General features: G+C 40.1%; 1 protein-coding gene across 2 annotated transcripts in view; it reads left to right on the plus strand.

Annotated features, from left to right (window-relative positions):
* Positions 1-743: 743 nt before the first annotated feature.
* MTA3 (metastasis associated 1 family member 3) overlaps positions 744-19,723 on the plus strand; it is a 142,393-nt gene continuing 123,413 nt past the window's right edge. For both annotated transcript variants that reach the window (XM_074818021.1, XM_074818022.1), the window contains exons 1-3: positions 744-849; positions 3,030-3,097; positions 4,938-5,031. In XM_074818021.1, coding sequence (XP_074674122.1) covers positions 822-849; positions 3,030-3,097; positions 4,938-5,031 — 190 coding nt within the window. In that variant the 5' untranslated portion in view covers positions 744-821. The remainder of the gene's footprint in view (positions 850-3,029; positions 3,098-4,937; positions 5,032-19,723) is intronic.

Consider the following 19,723-nt stretch of genomic DNA (forward strand, 5'->3'; position numbering starts at 1 on the left):
GCGGCTCCTTCAACGCTTCCTGACTCCGAGGCGAGCTGCTAGATTAATCTGTACTCTGCCGTGGGTGCTTTCTGCCGCCTGCTGCGACCAAGCCGGCTACCCCACGGGCGGGCAGCTCGGCCAGCCCCGGTGCCCGGCGGGGGCCCCCGGCTGCGCCCCGCTCCCAGGCCGACAGGGGAGCCGCCGGGCCCAGCCCCAGCAGGTGCTGCGCACACTCGAGCGTGAGAAACTTTCTCTGGGTGTTTCCCAGGGGGCTGCGCCTGGGGAGAGGCAACCGCCAGCAAAACCCCGCAGGAGATGGAAGACAGAGTCGCCCGCTTCTTTCAGGCAGCGCGGGGCTCCCGAGTTTGGGGACAAAGCGGTGCGAGCCCGCAAAACGTGGCGGGCTCCGGGTGCGCGGCGGGCAGCCCCCACTCCGCGGTGGGGCACCTCGTTCGGTGTCCGCCGGGCCGGGGGAAGCCGCGCACCCGCACCGCACCCGCACCGCCCCCGGGACCGCCCGCTCGGGCCGCCCCACCTGCGGCCGGGCCGCCGGCCCCCGCCGCCTCCGACCCGCCCCGGGGCCGGTGCGCGGGGGGGGAGGGAGGCGGCGGGGGGCGGTTGTTTAACCCTTTCGCCGCCGGGCGGCTCCCGAAACGGCCGAGGCGGCGGCGGCCCCGTGAGGCGCGGCGCTGTGTCCTGTGCCCGGGCGGGGAGGGGTGGCGCAGGGTGGGGGCGAGCGCGGGGCGGGGGGGCCGCGGGAGCCGCTCCCTCCTTGCCCAGCCCGGCCCGGCAGAGGCGGTGGCGGCGGGAGGAGGAGGAGGAGGGCGCAGAGCGCAGACATGGCGGCCAACATGTACCGAGTGGGAGGTATGTGGGGACGCGGCAGCGCCCGCCCGGCGCCGGGGGGCCAGGCGCCCGGCAGCGGGGACGGGGCCTGGCCCTGGCCCGGGGGTCCCGCCGAGCCGCGGGCTGTGCGCGCCGCGCCGGGGTGAAGGGGGGCGCGCCGGCCCCCTCCGCCTGCCGTGGCCCCGAGCGCGGCGGCCAGGCCCGGGCGGGCGGTGGGAGGCGACGGCGGGTCCCGGTTAAGGGGGCCGCCGGGCCCTCCGCGGGGCGGAGGGGGAGGACGCAGGTTCCTCCCCCACCAGCCCTGTGCGCCGGGTGGGAGGCCGGCCCCCACCGCCGAGGAGGAGAAGGGCAGCGCCGCCCTCCGCGGGGAAGTGGGGAGCGGCGCCGCCGGCTTCCTACCCCCTCACCGCGGCGCGGGCATGGCCTCCCTTCGCGCCTCGCCTCCTTCCCCGCTGAGCGGCCGCCCGGCCGGCCCCCGGCCCCGCCACCCGCCGGACCAGCGCGCCGCGGCCGGCCCGCTCGCGGGGGGCGGCCGAGTGGGGCCGTGCGCCCCCGGCCCAGGGGCCTCCCTCGGCCCTGCGGGGCCAAGCCCGGCCCTGCCTCTGCGGCCTGGCGGGCCCGGGCGGCACGGCACGGCGCCCACCCCGGGGGGCGCCCGGTGGCGCTTCCCTCCGTGCCGCCTCCCGAGCCCCGCTCCCTCCCTTCAGCCGCGGAGTGTCTCCGCGTCTGCTTTCAGCTCCCGGCGATCCATAATAAATCCGACTGTGTAACCGGGAGGTTTCTGTCAGCTTTCCTGCTTGCCGGCGTGACCCCCGAGCAAGTGCGCTTGGCACTGCGCGAAGGGGGGGCACTTGGGCGGTAAAAAACACGGCAAAGGTGCCTCTTCACACCCCCAGCCTGTCGAAACAGACACTGATAACTTTCCACTGCCCTCCCTGAGGGAGTGAACATGGCCGTGTGCCCAGCGCTGGGGCTCAGGTGCACCGCTCAAGTTAGGTTTTCGGTACTTGGTGCTCTAAAATGGCTTATTTTCTCCTGCTCTCTCCTCGTCAGCCTGAGGTGAGAGGGAACATGCAAGGGAACGAGGGGTGATAGTTTGAATCTCTTCCTGCCTCTTGTTTTGAGATACGCTGATACATCCGTGAATCGTCCATCTGCATAGTCCATTAGGGCATTTGGGTTGTAATCCCATCAGCCTTTACTCATGAAAGTAATCCTTCGCTGAGCAGCGCTGTTGAAATCTGGGTAGGGTTTGCTTCTTAGGTCATCCATTCCAAATTTTGGCGTTGTAACCTTAATAAGCAATTGTGAACAAAATCCAGAGATCATACTCTTTCTTTAGAGCTAAATGAGCAACCCGAGGGACTGTTTCACTGTAATGCAGTGTCAGAGCATTGCAGAAGAGTTTTATACGTCATTATGGCCCCCCCACCCAATTTTTTAAAAAAAAGTTCACAAGGTGCGTGGTGCAGAAGTCGTATCAAATGTAAAGTGTGCTTAGCGTTTGATGACAACAAGTTTTGAGAAAACTGTTGAAGGAAATGTGCTGCATGTCAACTCTTTGTATGTTACATGGGAGCAGCTTTCAGGATATGTGTAAACATCCATATACTCTACAAAAATATTTTTATATTGATGATGCTGTAAAAGATTTTGTCCTGAAGAACCTCACGAACTTCATGAGTATTACTGCTTAGTATAGTTTACATGTTGCTGAACAGAGATGACAACAAAAGCAAGTATCAGTAAATGTCCATTACTCATTTGGAAGGTTGTACTACCACAGCACCTGTTAATAAGTGTGAGGAAGCATATTTTACAGAAATATTTATCTACATAATACAGAAACTCACTAAAGCAGTCAATTCTTAAATCTTCCCTAATTGATCGTGAGGAACCACTGCTTTTATATCAAGGTTTATAAAGTATGTGTATTACTGAATTACATGTAAGCTCCAACACAAGGCATTTAACTTCATTTCAGCATGATTGTTAAAGCATGTATAGTCCAGTTGTAACCAGATTTTAGGAAAAATTTATGTTAAATCTCGGTATAGAAATACTTTACTGTTTTAACATTGACTAAGAAATCTCAGCTTTTTAATAGCTTCTAGGTTTAGAAGAAAAGTTTTGCTTTAATAATGATATACTTTTACATATTATTTTTTGGTATTTCAGTATCTTTCCTTTTTTCATTGCAGATTATGTTTATTTTGAAAATTCTTCCAGCAATCCATATCTCATTAGGAGAATTGAAGAACTTAACAAGGTACACAAGTATCTAAGATTCTTGCTTAACCTTTGACAACAGTCAGTGCACTTTTCAAAAACTGAAAATTATTTCCATTCCGTAAGATTTCTGTTGTGGTAGAATTTTCTGGTTTTGTTTTTTTTTGCCTTCTTGAGATTTGCTGTGTATTTTGTGTATGTTTCAGTTACTGAAATACTGCTATGTGATATCCTGTAATTCTGCCCTGTTACCTAAGAAAATATTCCTTGTGAACAGGACTACTTTGCTGTAAAAAATTTCCAAATGAATCCTATGAATGCTTGAGGAAAAGAATTTAGTTCTGTGTATAGTGATGACACTGAATCCATCTGGAATGATAGTGATCATGCAATGTGTCTCCTTTTGGATGTATGTGGAAAGAGCTAGTAAGTATCAGTGAGACTTTGCAGTGATCAAGTAACAGAATATGTGACTTCTGTTAATTGCTCTGCTTATTGGCAGCTGCGAATGAAGGACAGGTTTTTGAATAGAAACAGAGACTGTGTTCTACTTCTTTAACCTGAGTGTATTTTTATAAAGAATGGAAGTTTTTGAGAGTGTCATTTTGGAGAAAGCACGATTGTTTTTCTTCGTTTTTGTACTATTAGGAATGGTGTGGGATTTTATTTTTTTTGTGTGGCATAGTTTTAGTATTTCATCAAGCAGTATTAAAGCTTACTGATACATTATGTCAAAAGTTAATGATCAAAGTGCTTATCGTTATGTAAATAATGATAAAGATTTTTTTTCCTGTGGTTGGAAAGTAAGTTAAAAAATTGGTGACCTGCAGTTTTCTTCTTATTAATGGAACATAACACTATTCCATAGCAGACATCAACCACATCACCTGTTAGTACTGTCCAACACAACATCCACTGAACTTGTGCATGACAAATCATTTTGGACTTTTATTGGAGAAGAATATTTTTTATTTACAGTAATTGAACTGATTCCAATCATGTTCTGAATGTAATGTTTATTATCTTTAAACTGCATTGCTATAATTTAATCTTGCTCGTGGATGGTAGAGTATTGATTTTTTTTTTTTTTAAGAGAGTTTCAAGGATATAGTCCAGATATCTTAATTATGAATTATGTGCTTTCATGTGTTAAAGGCATTGAACAAACATGGAGATGTTACGTAAATATGTAATGAAATGCTTTAGTTATCATTTTACCAGAGACAAGATGCTTTCTTTTTTTTTTGTAACAAACTTAATTAAAACGTCATACTTTTCAGTGCCACAACTTGACTTTTAAATAAGCAGCTCAAGGTAATGAACTAATTTTGTACTTCTCATAACAAGAAAGAGCGTACAGTTCTTCAAATGTTAGTAGATTGTCCACAGTTATCGGGCTAAAGAGCATGATCCTGTAATGAGTCATGAAAACAGCTGTGAACTAAATAGCTCTTTTATCTTATGAGCTGCAGTGAATTTTCAAATAAACAATGTTATATTAAATATGATTCTGAAAAAAATGCCAGAGTACTTTGAAGTACAGATTTCTGTCTAAAGCTGGGTTGCAAAGAAATGTTCACAAGCTTCTAATATTTCCTAAGAATTCTTACATTAACATGATACTGGCATTACATCTCTAAACAGCTGAGTAATATATACATTCTTAGGACTAAATAATTATAATCAATACCATTGTTTGATCTGAAATTGATATTGGCCCGTGTCAGGCTTTTACCTATTTGAGTAATTTTGTTGACTTCAGCCTGACTGATCATGTGACAACTACTAATAAAAGGGAGAATTGCAAGCAGAGGGCATTTAATTTGTATTATTTAGCTGAGGAAGGATACATTCTGACTTGATATATCTTTCTTTTGTAGACTGCCAATGGAAACGTGGAAGCAAAAGTGGTGTGTTTTTATAGGCGAAGAGATATTTCCAACAGCCTTATAATGCTTGCAGATAAGCATGCTAGTAAGTAGATTGTATAGGGCATTTTTTCTTTCTGTCACAGCCCGTTAAGTTTCTGCAGCTACTTAAAATTGCATTTCTTTGGCATGTGGAACATATATATTTATACGAGGCATTAATTAATACCCAGTTAGATGCTTAGCATTATCTGATACTGGCCCTTCTCCTAGTAGTTGCTTCCGGGACTTAAGCTGTGCTGAAGTGATTGAAAGTCTCCATTTGAAAAAAAAAGAATATATTTTTTAATCTGGAAGATACAGCTATATTTCTTTTTTATGTCAAAAGTAAATCTTGGGTGTAAGTTGATTTAAGCTAAAGGGTGTTCGTGAGGATTTAATTTGACTTTTTTGAGTTAGACATAAACGCGTATTGCTTACTGGAAAGAATGAAGTGTATTGTTGGAGACTGAAAATCACTGGAGGTTGTTACGTAGCTGTTATGTGCATTTATGCTAAATGTAGACATTAATCAGTAAAGTAGTAGCAAGCATCATCTCACTTTTTTCAGAAAAGCAACAAGTGTTAATAGGGAAAAAAGTCCCATTTTCATCATGAATTTAACTTTTTTTGGTAGCTGCCATTTGGCCTGCAACTGAAAAATGGTATTTTTCTGTAACTTTAAAAATATAATTCTGAAGACAAAAACAGAACCTAAGAAACTGGGATGTTTGAGAAAACAGTTATTTGCAAAATATTGTGCTCATGTTTGTAAATAACTGAAGTGTTAAACATGTCAACATCCAGTTAATTTCTTGCCATATACTGTTAAATAACATTTTGATTATAAATGATACTTCAGTTTTCAAAATTAATATGTGAATAAGTGATGTAGGGATTATAATTCTCTGTTCTCTATTTTGTCGAGATGAACCTCTTTAAAGACATTACCTAATGCCATATTTTGTATGTAGATATATGATGGAGTAATTAGGCACTTAAAATACCTTACAGTTTGTTTAATGTTAAATTCTGATTACTTTACTCATACAAGTACCATTAGTGAAGAGAAGCAGCCAGCTTTTGGCTTTTGTTTTACTTTTTCATTGGTCCTGGAGAAGTGAAGGTGATTTGAGTATGTACTGTGAAGTACTAGCTTGGTTTTTAAAGAAGAAACATCTTGCTTATGTTATAAGGGAATGATTTACTGAAATGTTTTTCTAATATAGTTGGGTACGCTTTATAATTATTGGTGACTTATTTTATGGTAGTCTGCCCCCACAATCTTTATAGTCTTTTGAGTTCTTCCATATGAAATGTATAGACACACAGAACTTTTAGTGAGCTTCAGTAAGCTTTCCAGCACACTTTTTTGTTTTTCTTTTCTCATGGAGGAGGCAGGGAAGGATGAAAAGGATAACAGTTTTACTGGAAATACTTTTTTTTTTTTTCATTTTATTTTTAAAACATGAATCTTTAACACTTTAGTTGAACACTTTGTGTTAGTTCTGTGGGCATCATTCAATCTGGAAAAGTGAATAAGATTTTTCTATTTCCTTTGTGAGTTTTAGATTGCCAGTTTGTCAGCACTTTGATATAAAGGACTTGTTGACGGTCTGTTGCTCTTCCACTATAGCATACTAGGGGTTTGTTGGTGTCAGTAGAAGTGCCATGGAATCTTCCATCACATTTTCTCTATTGACATTTCTTGCTGTTTTCTAGTGAGAAAATAGAAATGTAATTTCTAGCTGATTCAACAAGCATCTTTAGAATGCCTCTGTCTCACAGGTCGTAAGTCTTCTAACACGGCGTTTTTATGGATTAGGTTTGGACGTTTTTTCTGTACATAATGTTTTCTTTCTGACCAATCTGTGAAATCTATACAGTGAAGTTACCTTACAAGACATATGTTACAGTTGCAGGGAACAGCACATAGTGAAGCATTGCTTGCCTGGATCTTCATACAGCTCATACAGCAGATGTAGTTAAATGTCAAATCAATTTAAATGTTTTGATTCTGGAATACCACAGTGGTCTGTTTAAAAAAATGATGTATGTAAACAAAGTATTTGTATATTTATGAATTGAATGTTTTGGGAATGTTTTATATAGCTAAACATGTTGGTGCTTCAACACTTACCTGGTTTGTTATAAAATAAATGCTAAAAGATACGAGTTTCTTACAGAACGGAAATTCCAGTTCAGACACTAGTTACTCCAGTATACATGCCTAGAGAAGTCTTTTAAGTATAAGATCTGCTTGATCTTTTCTAATGACATTTTACATTGCTAGCAATTTCTTTTTATTTTTTTCTGATGGAGAAAACTGTCCTGAGTAATACACTTTTGAAGATTTTGGCAGGTGGGGTTAGTGGTGTGTGGTTTTTTTTTTTTTTGGGTGACACTTCAATTTCTGAAGATTGCATTTTGTGATGTAGGTATGGTCGCATTTAATAAGAAAATAGCTTCATGAGAAAATATTTTTGAACTCTTAAAGAATGCATTTTCAATAACTTGAAAAAGTTTCAAAACAATTTTAAAGAATGGGAAAAATGGAATGAAGTAGATGTGTGACACTCACTGATAAAGAGTCAAGATACTGTTTATTGGGGTTTTTTTTGTTTGGCTTTTACATTGTCTTCAAAAAAGTTTCAGGATATAAAAAGAAACAGGGGGAGGGGAAATGAGTTTTGCTTAGGCCATTCTAAAATACTTGGGTACAGATGAGCTCCCTTGATTTCAAAGCATCTGACACTAATCTGTGAGGAAATTGCATTTCCTCCTTTTTTTTCTCTGGTGTTTCTGGTGGAAGTTAATTAACGAGCATTTTTATTTGTCTACCAGCATCATGTATGATGTCAGTCTAGATCTGGGAATAGTTCTATAAGATGAGTGCAGCCACTGAAATCCAGGGGTTTGGAATTTTTACGGGCCCTTGAAGACATTGCATTTTCCCAGTTTGATTTCTGTTACTGTAAAACAGAGTTTATGATGAGGCCAACTTGAAAGCCAAAACAAAATATGGACCGAGATCAGCTTCTTGACCCTGTGCGGCCTCTTGAACTGAGTAGGGGAGTTCTGTTGGAGTGTTAACACCTGCTAGGTCTTAGGTTGTAGCTGTTACCATAGGGTTATTGCGAGGGGGTCATTCCTTTCTTCCGGCAGCAGAGCAAGTCTTGCTTTATGGGGAAAAGAAGGAAAAGAGATGAATAGAAGACAGCAGGCAGTACAAGAGCTATTGCAACAGATGACTGAAGTACATAAGCAAATGAACTTGGAAAGAAGGGACAAACCCCCTCAGCTTATTAAAATGGGTGAACCAAACATAAAGGGGTGGCATAGAGATGTTTTCTAACCAAATGGTGTGATTGAATGAGCAATTGCCAACTGTAGCTGGATCTATAAAATTTAGATGATCCTTTAGATAAAGTGGAGTTGATGTAAATATTGGAGGGCAAGGTTTTAATAGCTGGGGAGGGGGGACTATATTAGCTCTGTGTCAGCACTGGCTTTGGGTTAGATTTATGCACTATTACTTTCTTGAAGCTGAGTAGGGTGGCCTGAGTACATGATGCCTTTTTTTACAGTTCTTCACATTTTAAATTCTTTATCTGGTCATGTGCTACCATGTAATACTGTATCTGAAGTCATTCTGTTATTGCAACTCCTCAAACAGCTTTTGCCTGCTCAACCACCTGGGGAGGCCTTTGTCTTTGGATTTATTAAGAGAGCTTGCTTTGACTTAGGTGTGCTGAGCTCCTGACTGAATGCCCAGAATTTTTCTGGGCCTGTGATAAAGCCCATGCACTATGTATTCTTTCTCATTAGCAAAAATTGACAGAAGTCGATTTAAAAAAAATGGGAGGCATATTGGTTTCAGTGACCAAGAGATCAAAGTTAAAAAGATTTTTCTAGATTACGGAAGCTGTAGTCAAAAATCTCCTTTCTTCAGTCTCAGTTGCACTGCAGAGATCACTTACTGGCTTTACTTCTCAGAGTTGCACTTTTTTTAGGGCTTTCTTAGCCTTTGGCTCTTGAACACTTATGTTTCATGTCACACTGCTCTGCAAAATGGTTTCTACTACAGAAATTTTGTACACAATAGATTTCTAGGAAGAAAGGAAGGGTCCTGCTAGTGATCTGGTGATTACTGTTGAACAGCTGGAGTCTATACTCAGTTTTGACGTTGGTATGATACGGATGTATTGTAATCAGAAGCAAATTCAAATATTCTCTCTGTACTTTAGTTTCTTTATCTGTAAAGTAATGCTCTGATTAGAAGTTCTTAAGGTTGGTGAAAAATATTTAATACACCAATACATTTTTATAGCTCCCGTTAAAAGATCTCAGTGCCTTACTAATACACAAAATAAATTTTATTTGTATCAAGAATGTTCCAACAGTGCTGGAAATGGTTTGATCTTACAGAGCAGTTTTACTCCTGTTGAATTCTTTTATGTAAAGATGCTTTGTATTTGTGAAAAAATTAACAATTAGTTTGCATATTGCCAATCTGCATTAGCATTGTAATAATTGCCAAACGCTCCAGATGCATCCAAGAGAATGAAGCTGTTAATATTCCATCTGATTTTTGGATTTCAGTAGAGCAGCAGGTTAGTAGGTAGCGTAGAAGATGTCAAGAAGATGAATTTAACTTGAGAGTTAAGTTAGTGTTTAATATATTTAATAGTAATGCAGATTACTCATGAATATTCCCAAAGATATACAAAACTGAAATGTAAATTCCTTTAGTGTGTCATCAGGTTTTTTTAATATATGGTTGCTGCTGCATAGTGGTATTCTTAATGCTCAGTTCCAGGAAAAACACGTGAGAGTTTTTCCTGCCCTCTTCAGCAATTGAAGAAACACAACTCAGCTTCATTTTTCAGTATTTTTCTCAAGTGTACATAGAACTAAAACAGGAATAGGGCAATTCATATATTCATTCTGTAAGAAAAAAATTATGTGTGTGTGGAGACCTGGGGGGGTTCAGTAAGGAACTCCAGAGTAAAATGCCTAAAATGCTTTGTGTTGTTTGGTGTTCTTTTCTCTTAGTCACATATTTGACTCAGTGTAATTCAGAGCATTTATAATTTAGTATTACTGGGTTATTTTTGCCAAATCAGATGATAACACAGCCAAAAACTTGGTGGGTTTTTTTTGGTCGTGGTTCTTTTTCATCACAGTAGTTCTTGTACATCAAACTAAAAAGCTGTTTTTCAGAAAGGATATAATGTATCTTTAATCACAATCCCTTTTCTGAAAAATGAGATGTGAGGCTTGTTACTTAATTCAAATCATATAATGTCTTAACATAAAAAGTATCTTTTGACTGGAGAGTCTATTTGAGCCCTTAAATTGGTTTTTTTTTTGGTCCTGTTAGTTCCTTTGAATACCTGTTGTCTCCACAACCTGTGTCTGGTTAGAAGCACCTTTGATCAAATGAATGTGAGACACAAGCGTTAATTCTTCCATTGCATATGATCCATTTTTTCCACCTTCATAATTTTAAATGTTGAAATAATTCATAATTTTTTTTTTTTAACATGGTGAATGCTTATGTTGTTGTACCCTACATACAACTTTCAGGGAATGAATTAAGACAGTTTATTCACTTTAGTGGTAGGCTAGTAGAGATTAACATCTATCCTACAGGATAGGATTCTCTGAGGCAGAGAGAGTTCTCAGTTACTCCTTCAAGCGAATTGAAGATTAAAGAGCTGCCTGTTTAGCAGGTGGTCCTTTGAATGAAAAGATGATGATTGTATTGCATTGGTTTTGATACAAATAAACCAGAAACAAAGCCTTTTGGGTCTTATTTGTGGTCATGTGGGTGCAAAATAAAAGAAGTCTTTAGAGCTCAAGAGTTCAGTTGATCTGCATGTCTTACAGTGCTGTGTAAGTGGCTCTTCCATGGAATTCAGTGACTTTTGGAATGTTTTCTGCTAGGTTACAGTTTGTTTTTTAATTGCACTTGGTGAGAAGGCCTCTCTATTGCTTGCTGTTAAGAAAACAGATCTGTTGATACTACCCTGTGATGAAGAATACCATTTTTCTGGATGTTAGATAGGAGGGAAAGGAACTAAGGAATGGAAAGGCAGAGTTGGGAATCAAAAATAGGAGAATCTCTTGGAGCATTTATAAGGAAGGAGAAGGCTTGACTGCTAGATATGCCCGAGGAGTGGGTGAGCAGACTTGTGTAACTGGTTCAGTGAGATACTACCTTCTTAATGTCAAGGCTTCTGTAAATATAAACTAGTGTTTGTTTTCAACTTAGTGTCCCTGGCTCTGTCATCTGTGTCCACCCCACCCCCCATGCCTCCCCAGTGAGTACCCAAGAATTAGGAGAAAATTATTTTTGACTTCACATATTTGCCCTCTTTTCTTCGAGGAAAAGGCAAGTCTTTCAGAAGTCCGTGTCTGTGAGCAAGCGATCAGAAGACTCTTGGGTTTGCTTTGAAGATGGAGTGGTGAACAGACGAAACCAAATATAGTAGGACAGGAAAGTTTAGGAGAATGAGTTCCAACCACTTTTTCGCTCAAGACTGAAATTTTACATGTTATACTTATTTGCAGTCAACTAATAGAGACATGGAAACTAAGCACTAGCAAATTCAAGTATGTTATGTTGCTTCTGGGGATCTTGAAGTCTGTGATGTGGGTGAGACACACCCTAGGAGGACCATTTAAGGATGATACAGATAAATTCTTTAATCACTGGCAGAGTAGCTTTTATGCTAAGGTATTTTTCTATTAGTGTAACTATCACTTTCACTGAAAATGAGCTTGAGAAATAGTTGGGGTTTTTTTTGTGGGGAAGACATGACTTTTTTGATCTCCTGAGACAAGGGAACATGAAGTTTTCCTTCACTTACCCAAGAGAATTTCTTCAGCTGTAATTTATTTGGAGAGGGGGTAAAAATTCAGCACTTGCTGAAATAGAGTGAGCCTCGTCCAAAATTACATCCTTGTCACCAAGGAGAAACTTGTCTCAAGGCTCCCAATTATCCTTTTCAAGGGCGCTTTGGGTAGTCTCATAATTTATGTGTTTTGTTCATTTGGTTTTTGTGCAAGAACTTCATACTTGTGATTTCCGCCCCAAACCCCCCCCAACGGTAAAAGCAATAAAGAGACAGTAATGAGGAGCTTTTTGCTTCTGACAATATCAGAATCTTCTTTTTTGTGAATGACATTTTAGAATTAGTGGTTAACAGTAGTGTATATTGTCTCATTAACAAGTTTACTGTCAGCTCTAAGTATCTTGTGGAATTATTAACTGCTCTGGTGGTTCAGACTCCTTCTTTGGTGCAGAATGTCTTGTTAGATGGTGAATGTTAATGATCTTCTCTTAATGGAGTGAATGGATTTCCATCTAAGTTCATCATTTTAGTAGTTCTTAGCTCTGATGGAAAACTTGCATAAATATATTTTTTTCATCTGAGTATATGTGATCTGCATTTGGGTATGCAGGATTTTGCACATATAAAAATACTGTCCACTCTGTGCAGTTTGTATAACTGCATCTGAATTTTTGCACGAACTAGCAAACTAGCTAGTAACTGCTGGCTTCATCTTTTGACCACTTAAGAATAGATTTATAATTTTGGGCAACCATAACTAGATTTTTTTTATTTTCTGAACACATAATTTAAAAAGATTGAACATATTGCTGCCAATCTCTGTGAATATAAAACCAAACTAAACCCAGAATCTGTTTTAACTCCGTGAGTTTGCTGTGGAGAGTGGAAAGCTGCAAAGTATCAGTTCATATTTATGTTTAAAACTATTTAATAGATATATGAAATTCAGCTTTTATTTTTATTACTTAATTACAGAAATTATTTATCTAGTGTGTTTCCTCAGTAGGGAGGGACTCAATAGGGTAGAAAAGGTGGCACTTTTTTGAGCTCCACTCACAAAATAAATTCTTCACATTGGAGTTTTTGCAAGGAGACAGCATTCACAGGAAACTGCCAAAGCATTGTGTGTTCTCTGTTTCCTTGTGTTCCTTAGGATTCATTTCCCCATGGTGAAGTTTGAATACGGTGCATCAGTATTACCATACTTCTTGTTCAGAGTTTCTTTTGATTTGTGGAAAGCACGTAACTATCATCTCTCAGCTGCTAACTTTCTTGTCTCCTTAATGTTTGTTAATTTTGCAGGCCAGTGATCCCACATTGTTCTTGATGACCTCCAAAATACCAGTAACATTTAAATTGGTATTATTGATCATAATTTTTGTCTCCTGAAGATAAATAGGATGTTTCACAGCTCCTAGATTTCTGTAATTTCAGATGGTTCTACTCTTTCTTTTTTTTTTCCTTGGCTACTAATTTTAAGTGACTCTTCCCACATTCTCCTCAGTGTACCCACAGTGTACCAAAGCACCTGAGGCAAATTTTAGACTACAAAAACATTGCTAGGTTATCTTTATCTGTAAAGCTCAAATTAGAGATACATTTTACAGCTTCAAAGAGTTCTCTGATAGTCTAGTTGAATCAGTAGTTCATATCATTTACAAATCTGAATGATGTAAACTCACTATTAATATAGAAAAACTTTTTTCCCATCATACAGTGGCAGTTAAATGTATGAATTGGGGATCAGGCCTGATGGTTTAAAGGCTTACCAGCAGTAATTCTTGAATATCTATATCATGCAGTGGAATGAAGTCGGCAGTAGTTGTCCTTCTTATTACTCACGCATGCCTGTAACTTCACCCATGATGATAGAGATGGAGCTTATTAGCTGGGGCAGAGTGCTGTGTGAGGATGAACGTAGTGCTTCCTACCCAAGCTTATTCATGCAGTGCTGAGTATGTATATGGCGTGAGGTATTCTGGAGAAGGTAGAGAAGTAGCAAATAAGATTAATCTGTAAAGTACTTCTGTGGTTTGTCTGTAAACTCTCTTTCTGTTAAATGTAGCCTGCACAAATAACAGGATATGTGCGCAAAGTTACCGTATATGTTGAGTTTGACATGCCCCAAACCACATGAGTGTCAGAGTGGGTGGCTGGAATGGCTGTGCTATTGGTGATGTGATTTGTCTGTTTGATCAATACTTTGTTTTTCACCTCAACTACTGTTTGTAACCTTATCTGAGCAAGGGAAGATTTGTAGTGAGAACCGGCTTTGATTCTGATTTTTATATGCTACACAGATGCTTCTGCAAGGATCCTTGCAGAGAGATGTTTTGTGCTAATATAGAATACATCACTCCCATGAGCAAAACAAGTTTGAGTGGTAAAAAGTACAATTTTTTTTCAGTAAAAGCCTGGTCTACATTATCAAATTCCTAAAAGACTTTGGGAAGCTAAGTAGTTCATTTTGACTGTCACCCAGTGTCTGAATCCAAAACTTGTTTGCAGATTTATCACAGTACATAAGATGTCTTCTCTGTGCAGATTGCCTAGTTGCTGGGCTATGCATAGAACGCTATGTACGCATACACCCAGAGGTTATGTAAGTACACCTGCGTTTTCTACTTGCACAACAGGTTAAGCATCCATCAAAAACCAGCACAACTAAATTAGCAGTCTTCCCATTTTTGATATGCTGAGTGATAGACTTAAATTTTCGTTTGTCTGTTCTTGTTTCTATGAACAATTGTGACAGTGATACGCAACGCTGAAGAGAGTCATGTTTTAGTTATTCTGTATGAGAAGTGCAGCCTTGTTTCGACTTAAACCAGTGCAGAAATCGTTAGTGTTGGCAGGGTCAGTGACCTGTAACCTAGTCCTACAGGGCACTGTGGCCCTCTGCTATGTGACAGTTCCTTTAGGCCAGATCTTTTGACTGATGTGCTGCTGTCAGGAGTGAAATCCTGATGCTGCTAATTCTCAGTGGGGTGTCAAGGGGCCAAGGACGCAGTTGCCAAGTATAGAAGAAAAAGGGCTTTGATATATGGACAGCTTTTATGTTTATATTTGCCTTGAAAGGGTGACTAGCTTCATATACTTTCGAAATGCTCTTCCCTTTTTTTTTTTCTGTTTTTAATTTTTTTCTTAATAAGAGGGAAAAAAGCCAGGATCGTCATACTGAAAATTCAACATGTATGAAGTGAATTAATGATGATTTTTAATATTTTACTTGATACTATAACAAACATGGCACTTGAATATGTTGTCTACAAAAAAAAGTACTGAGAGTAGAAGAAAAACTTCATTGGTTTACTTGATCTTTATTTCCATTTATTTAAAAAAAGTGATGGAAATGACATATGTATTAAAGATTTGACTAATTAATACAATCTGATGTTTATTCTTGTGTTGTTTTGTTTGTTGTTTTTTTCCCACTGGCATCAGAATTAAAAGATTTTAATAATTTAAAGTGATACATATATTCATATCTCTTTATACTTTTCTCAGTTCATATATATAGTTCCCATTAATTAGAATCTTAAGATCTCTGTACATGCATCAAGGAAATAATATACCCTGGAAGATAAATCTCCAGCATAGCTGAAGATGGAAAAAAGTTACCTTTTAAATCTTACACAGACAGTCTGAGTAAATGAACTCCTCTTCCTGCTTGACTCCTCAGTCTATAAGCAGAAAAGCTTTCTTACCATGCTGGCATTGTGCAGACATTATCTTGGATAACATTCTTCCCATTTTAAAATCCTGCAGATAGAGCTTTAATGTGTCTTGGTTAAGTTTACTCAAGAACAGGATATACAAATCCTTTTTTTTTTTTTTTTTTTTTTTTTCCCCCCTACTACTGCTTTCATTCCTGCAAAAAATCAAACAAAATTCAGCCATCCTGGAAGGAGATACTGTAGAAAATAAATAATTTGTGTTTTACAGGCAGAATAATACACCATTCTGAGTAGGGGCAGGAAAGTGCTTGTACAATCTGTGCCTTTTTGTCTCTGCCAACAGATTTTGAAAATTTGTTTACCTGCTATTGAGGATGTGAATTCTGTGTTAGAGAAGCAGTTTATATCTCTGAAGCTTTGTGGTTATCATTGTCACACAGCGAAAGAAAATTCACGTGTATATCTTAAATGTGGACTCTTGAGTTCTTACAGAAAACTGAAGAGATTTTTGGTGGTGTTAGTCCTCTACATGATACCTTTATTGTTTTTTAAATAGTTACACTGCATTTTGCCGAGAGACAAGTACACAACTTGTTAACTAACTAGATCAAGCATACCTGTTGCCTGTTTTAAAGGAAAGACCTTGTTTTAACAAGATATTATGAGCAGGAGGTGTGTATGGTAATGTGAAAATCCAAGTGATGGGAAAAGTTGCTAATAGCCTCAGTCTCATGAAATGGAAGATACAAATCTCCCTTTTCTCAAAATCTGGTCTAATAATTATTCATGCAGGTTACATGGCATTGTTGCAGATAGCCTTCGTATTTCTTGAGCCAGGTGACAGATTAAAAAAATTATTTCTTGGGCAGTGGCAGATTCCTCGTGGGCACTTTTGCTCTGTGGATGGTCTGCCAGCATGGATTTGGGGGTAGAACTAAGACTTTCCACTTTCTTTCCACCACAGCTCTAAACATATTTACACTTTGGAAAAATTACTAATTGGCTTCTGATTCAGCTGATGAGCTAGATACCAGTAATTGGACATTGAAAATATTCATCCTAATGCAAATTGCTGTGTCTGTGGCACAATTTTGAGTCTGCTGCTTGCTGCTGTTAACGAGCTGCCTAAAGAAACCCTGTGCAGGACTGTTGCTTCACACATCCTGCAACAGGTTGCTACAGTTCATACAGGTGTACACATGACCAAACACATTTTGAGCCTTGTAAGGGGATATTTTCTCATTTGGAAGAGTTTGCTTTTGCATAGGTGAGACAAAAAACAGGTAAGGGGAAGAGAGGGAAAAGTCTCTTTAGATTTATGATACAGAATTACCAGCTCTTTCACCATGGCCTGCATGTCATTGTTTTCATGCTTCTACAGGACCCTTATGTTGTGTAGTGTTGTCATAAACTAGTTTGCAGTGCTGAATAACAGGGTTAAACTATTGTGCTTACTCTTGCATTTTTTTTCATGTCACATTTAATTTATTAGGATATATTTATTAATGCAGTGCATCATGGTTCATAATACTCATGAAGGTAATCCTTCTCTGCCTTCCACCCATGAGCTCCTTGCTTTCAAAAATCTCCAAAACCAGTTATCCAAAAAACCCATCCATCAGGTTTTGGAAAGTGGGAGTTTTCTGGTAATGAAAACTGTGATAGTTTTCATTAAATATTTTTGCTACAGGCCTATGATAAACAGGAGATAGTTACCCAGTTGCTTATAGCTGACTGTTGTCCTGGGAATTGTTATTATTGTAACATGCTACTTGGAGGTACTCAAAAAAACCTTTCTGCATGATTTTAGAAATAAGTTTTATTATTGGGGAGTAGGTGTGGCATATTAGTTCTTAGGGGTTGTACAGTGTAATTATTTCTTTGTTTTGTGACCTCCTTTAAAAAAATAATGATGAGATAGTGTGGGAGGATCATCTGGATAATTGTGTAAGAAAACTGGCTAACCCCTTAGAGGCCACGTGTATATTTGTGCTATCCAATAGGAATTAAAAATACACCTATTCCCTGTAAACACAACTGATCAATCTTTTTTTGTATCTACAGAATTGCTCAGATTCACACTTCAGATAGTAATATGCTATCTAAATGACTCATAATCCATGCAAATTGTGCTTTAGATTTCTATTCCTATCTGACAGTAACAGCAAATATCAAATTGGTGTTACATATTCTAACAGCCTTCTGAACATTGTACTAACAGACGTGGTGTAAGGAAAGCTAATTAATTCAGCTTCGGTAAACACTTTCTCAGTCAAATTGACAGTATAACCATGCATAGTCTAGTTCACAAAGTTGATTAAAATGCTTTACTACAGCACTAGAGGGTTAAATATCATAACTAAGTTAGTAAAACACAACACGTGGCAAGAAGCCTCACAAAGATAAGCAAATTGGCCAGCTGCTCACCTAAGAGAGTTCTTCATTCACAGTCTGAATAGAGTTGTTCAGATGATTAGACTTAATGTTTATCTTTTGTACTCAATTTGGCAGTAAATAGATTTACTCCCTCTCCTCCAAAATATATACTTATAATTCTTACTGCTGTAACATCTAACTGCCAAATGTGCACTTGATGTTTTTGCCAGAACCAGCTAAGCTTAAAAGAGACTTACGCATAGCCATCTTTCCTTTGATGTGTGTGGTAAACTTGCTGCTGTTAAGCATTCTCAGCTTTTTATCTGTAGGTTTTAAAATATGTTGGTGATACCTATGATGTATATAGTTTTTGGGCTGAGTATAGAAGGAAAAGGTATACAGGAAAGGAAAAAGTTTAGAAACTGTTCTAAAAGTAAGGCTTAGTGACATTCTTTGAACTGAAATTTACACTGATCTAATATAATTTTAAAGGTAGGTTAACAAACTCTGTGAAACTGCTTTAACACCACAAATTGTGGTAGTGATTTAAATCTCTCCATCTAAGCTTTCATAAGCCGGATGCAGCTAAGCTGAGATATGGTTTCAAAATTGGAAGCAATTAAGTTTAAGAGGTAGGAAGTTAATGCACCTCAGTTTTTGGTTACACTGCTGATTTAATTTAGTGTCGGTCTGTGCTGCTGTTGAAAGGAATGGTCTTGGTTTTTCCCATCATGTCTTCCCAGTTTAAGTCTCTTATTCCTGCTTTTTTCTTTTGTGCCAGCACTAGCATTTTTGGTAGGCACACCAGACCAAGGAATTGGAATTGATCTGGATTAAGGGACAGCTAGGTGAATAAAAAACTAATTGCATGGTCTGAGTCAGAGGGTGGTGATTAAGGGTTCATACTGTTTGTGGAATCCCACAGGGATCTGTAGGGGAACCTGCCTTTATCAGTGACTGGAGCAGGCAATGTGGTGCACTCTCATCATGTTTGCAGGTGACACCACACTGGGGGGGGATGACCAGATGATATGTTTGAGGGAAAGGCTGGTAGTCAGAGATTGCTAGAAGGCAGGAGGAATGGTCTGTCGAGAACCTGAAGCAGTGACAAATGCCAAATCTTGGCCAGGGAAGGAAGAGCCCCTGGCAGGGATACAGGCTGAGGACAGAGGGGCTTGGGGGAGCAGCTCTGCAGGAAAGGCCCAATGGGTGCTGGCAGACAGCAACTCACTGGTAACAAAGTTGGCCAACAGCATCCTGGACTGTATCACCAGGCGCATAGCCAGTAGATTGAGGCAAGTGATTATCCTCCCTGATTATTGAGCACTCGTTGCATCATGTCTAGGTACCTCATCCAGTTTTAGGCCTCTGATACAGGAAAATTGCTGATAAATCAGAGCAAGTTGAGCAGAGGCCACCATGATGGGCACCTACCCTGCTAGGAGAGGCTGCAGGAATGGAGCCTATTCAGCTTGGAGGAGAGGTGGACTCCCAGTGCCTATGGAGAGGTTATAGAGAAGATGGAGTTGGACCTTTCGCAGTGACTAAACTGAAACAGGTGCGATTCAGATTAGATAGAAGGAAAAACTTTTTCACCATGTCTGGGTTGCTGGAGAGGTTACGTGGTCTCTGTTCTTGGAGGTTTTCAAGACCCAACTGAATAAAATGCTGAGTAACCTGGGCTGACCTCACAGCTGAGCCTTCTTTGAGGAGTTTGTACTGGAGACCTCTTGAGGCCCCTACCAGCCTGAATTACTCTGTGTTTCCATGGTTTTGTGATCCAGCCAACCTCTAGCTGAAAATAATGTTGTCAGCAGTTTGGTGGCAACAGAGGGAGAACTTTCTT

This window comes from Strix aluco, chromosome 3 (genome assembly GCF_031877795.1).
Source record: "Strix aluco isolate bStrAlu1 chromosome 3, bStrAlu1.hap1, whole genome shotgun sequence".
NCBI lineage: Eukaryota > Metazoa > Chordata > Aves > Strigiformes > Strigidae > Strix > Strix aluco.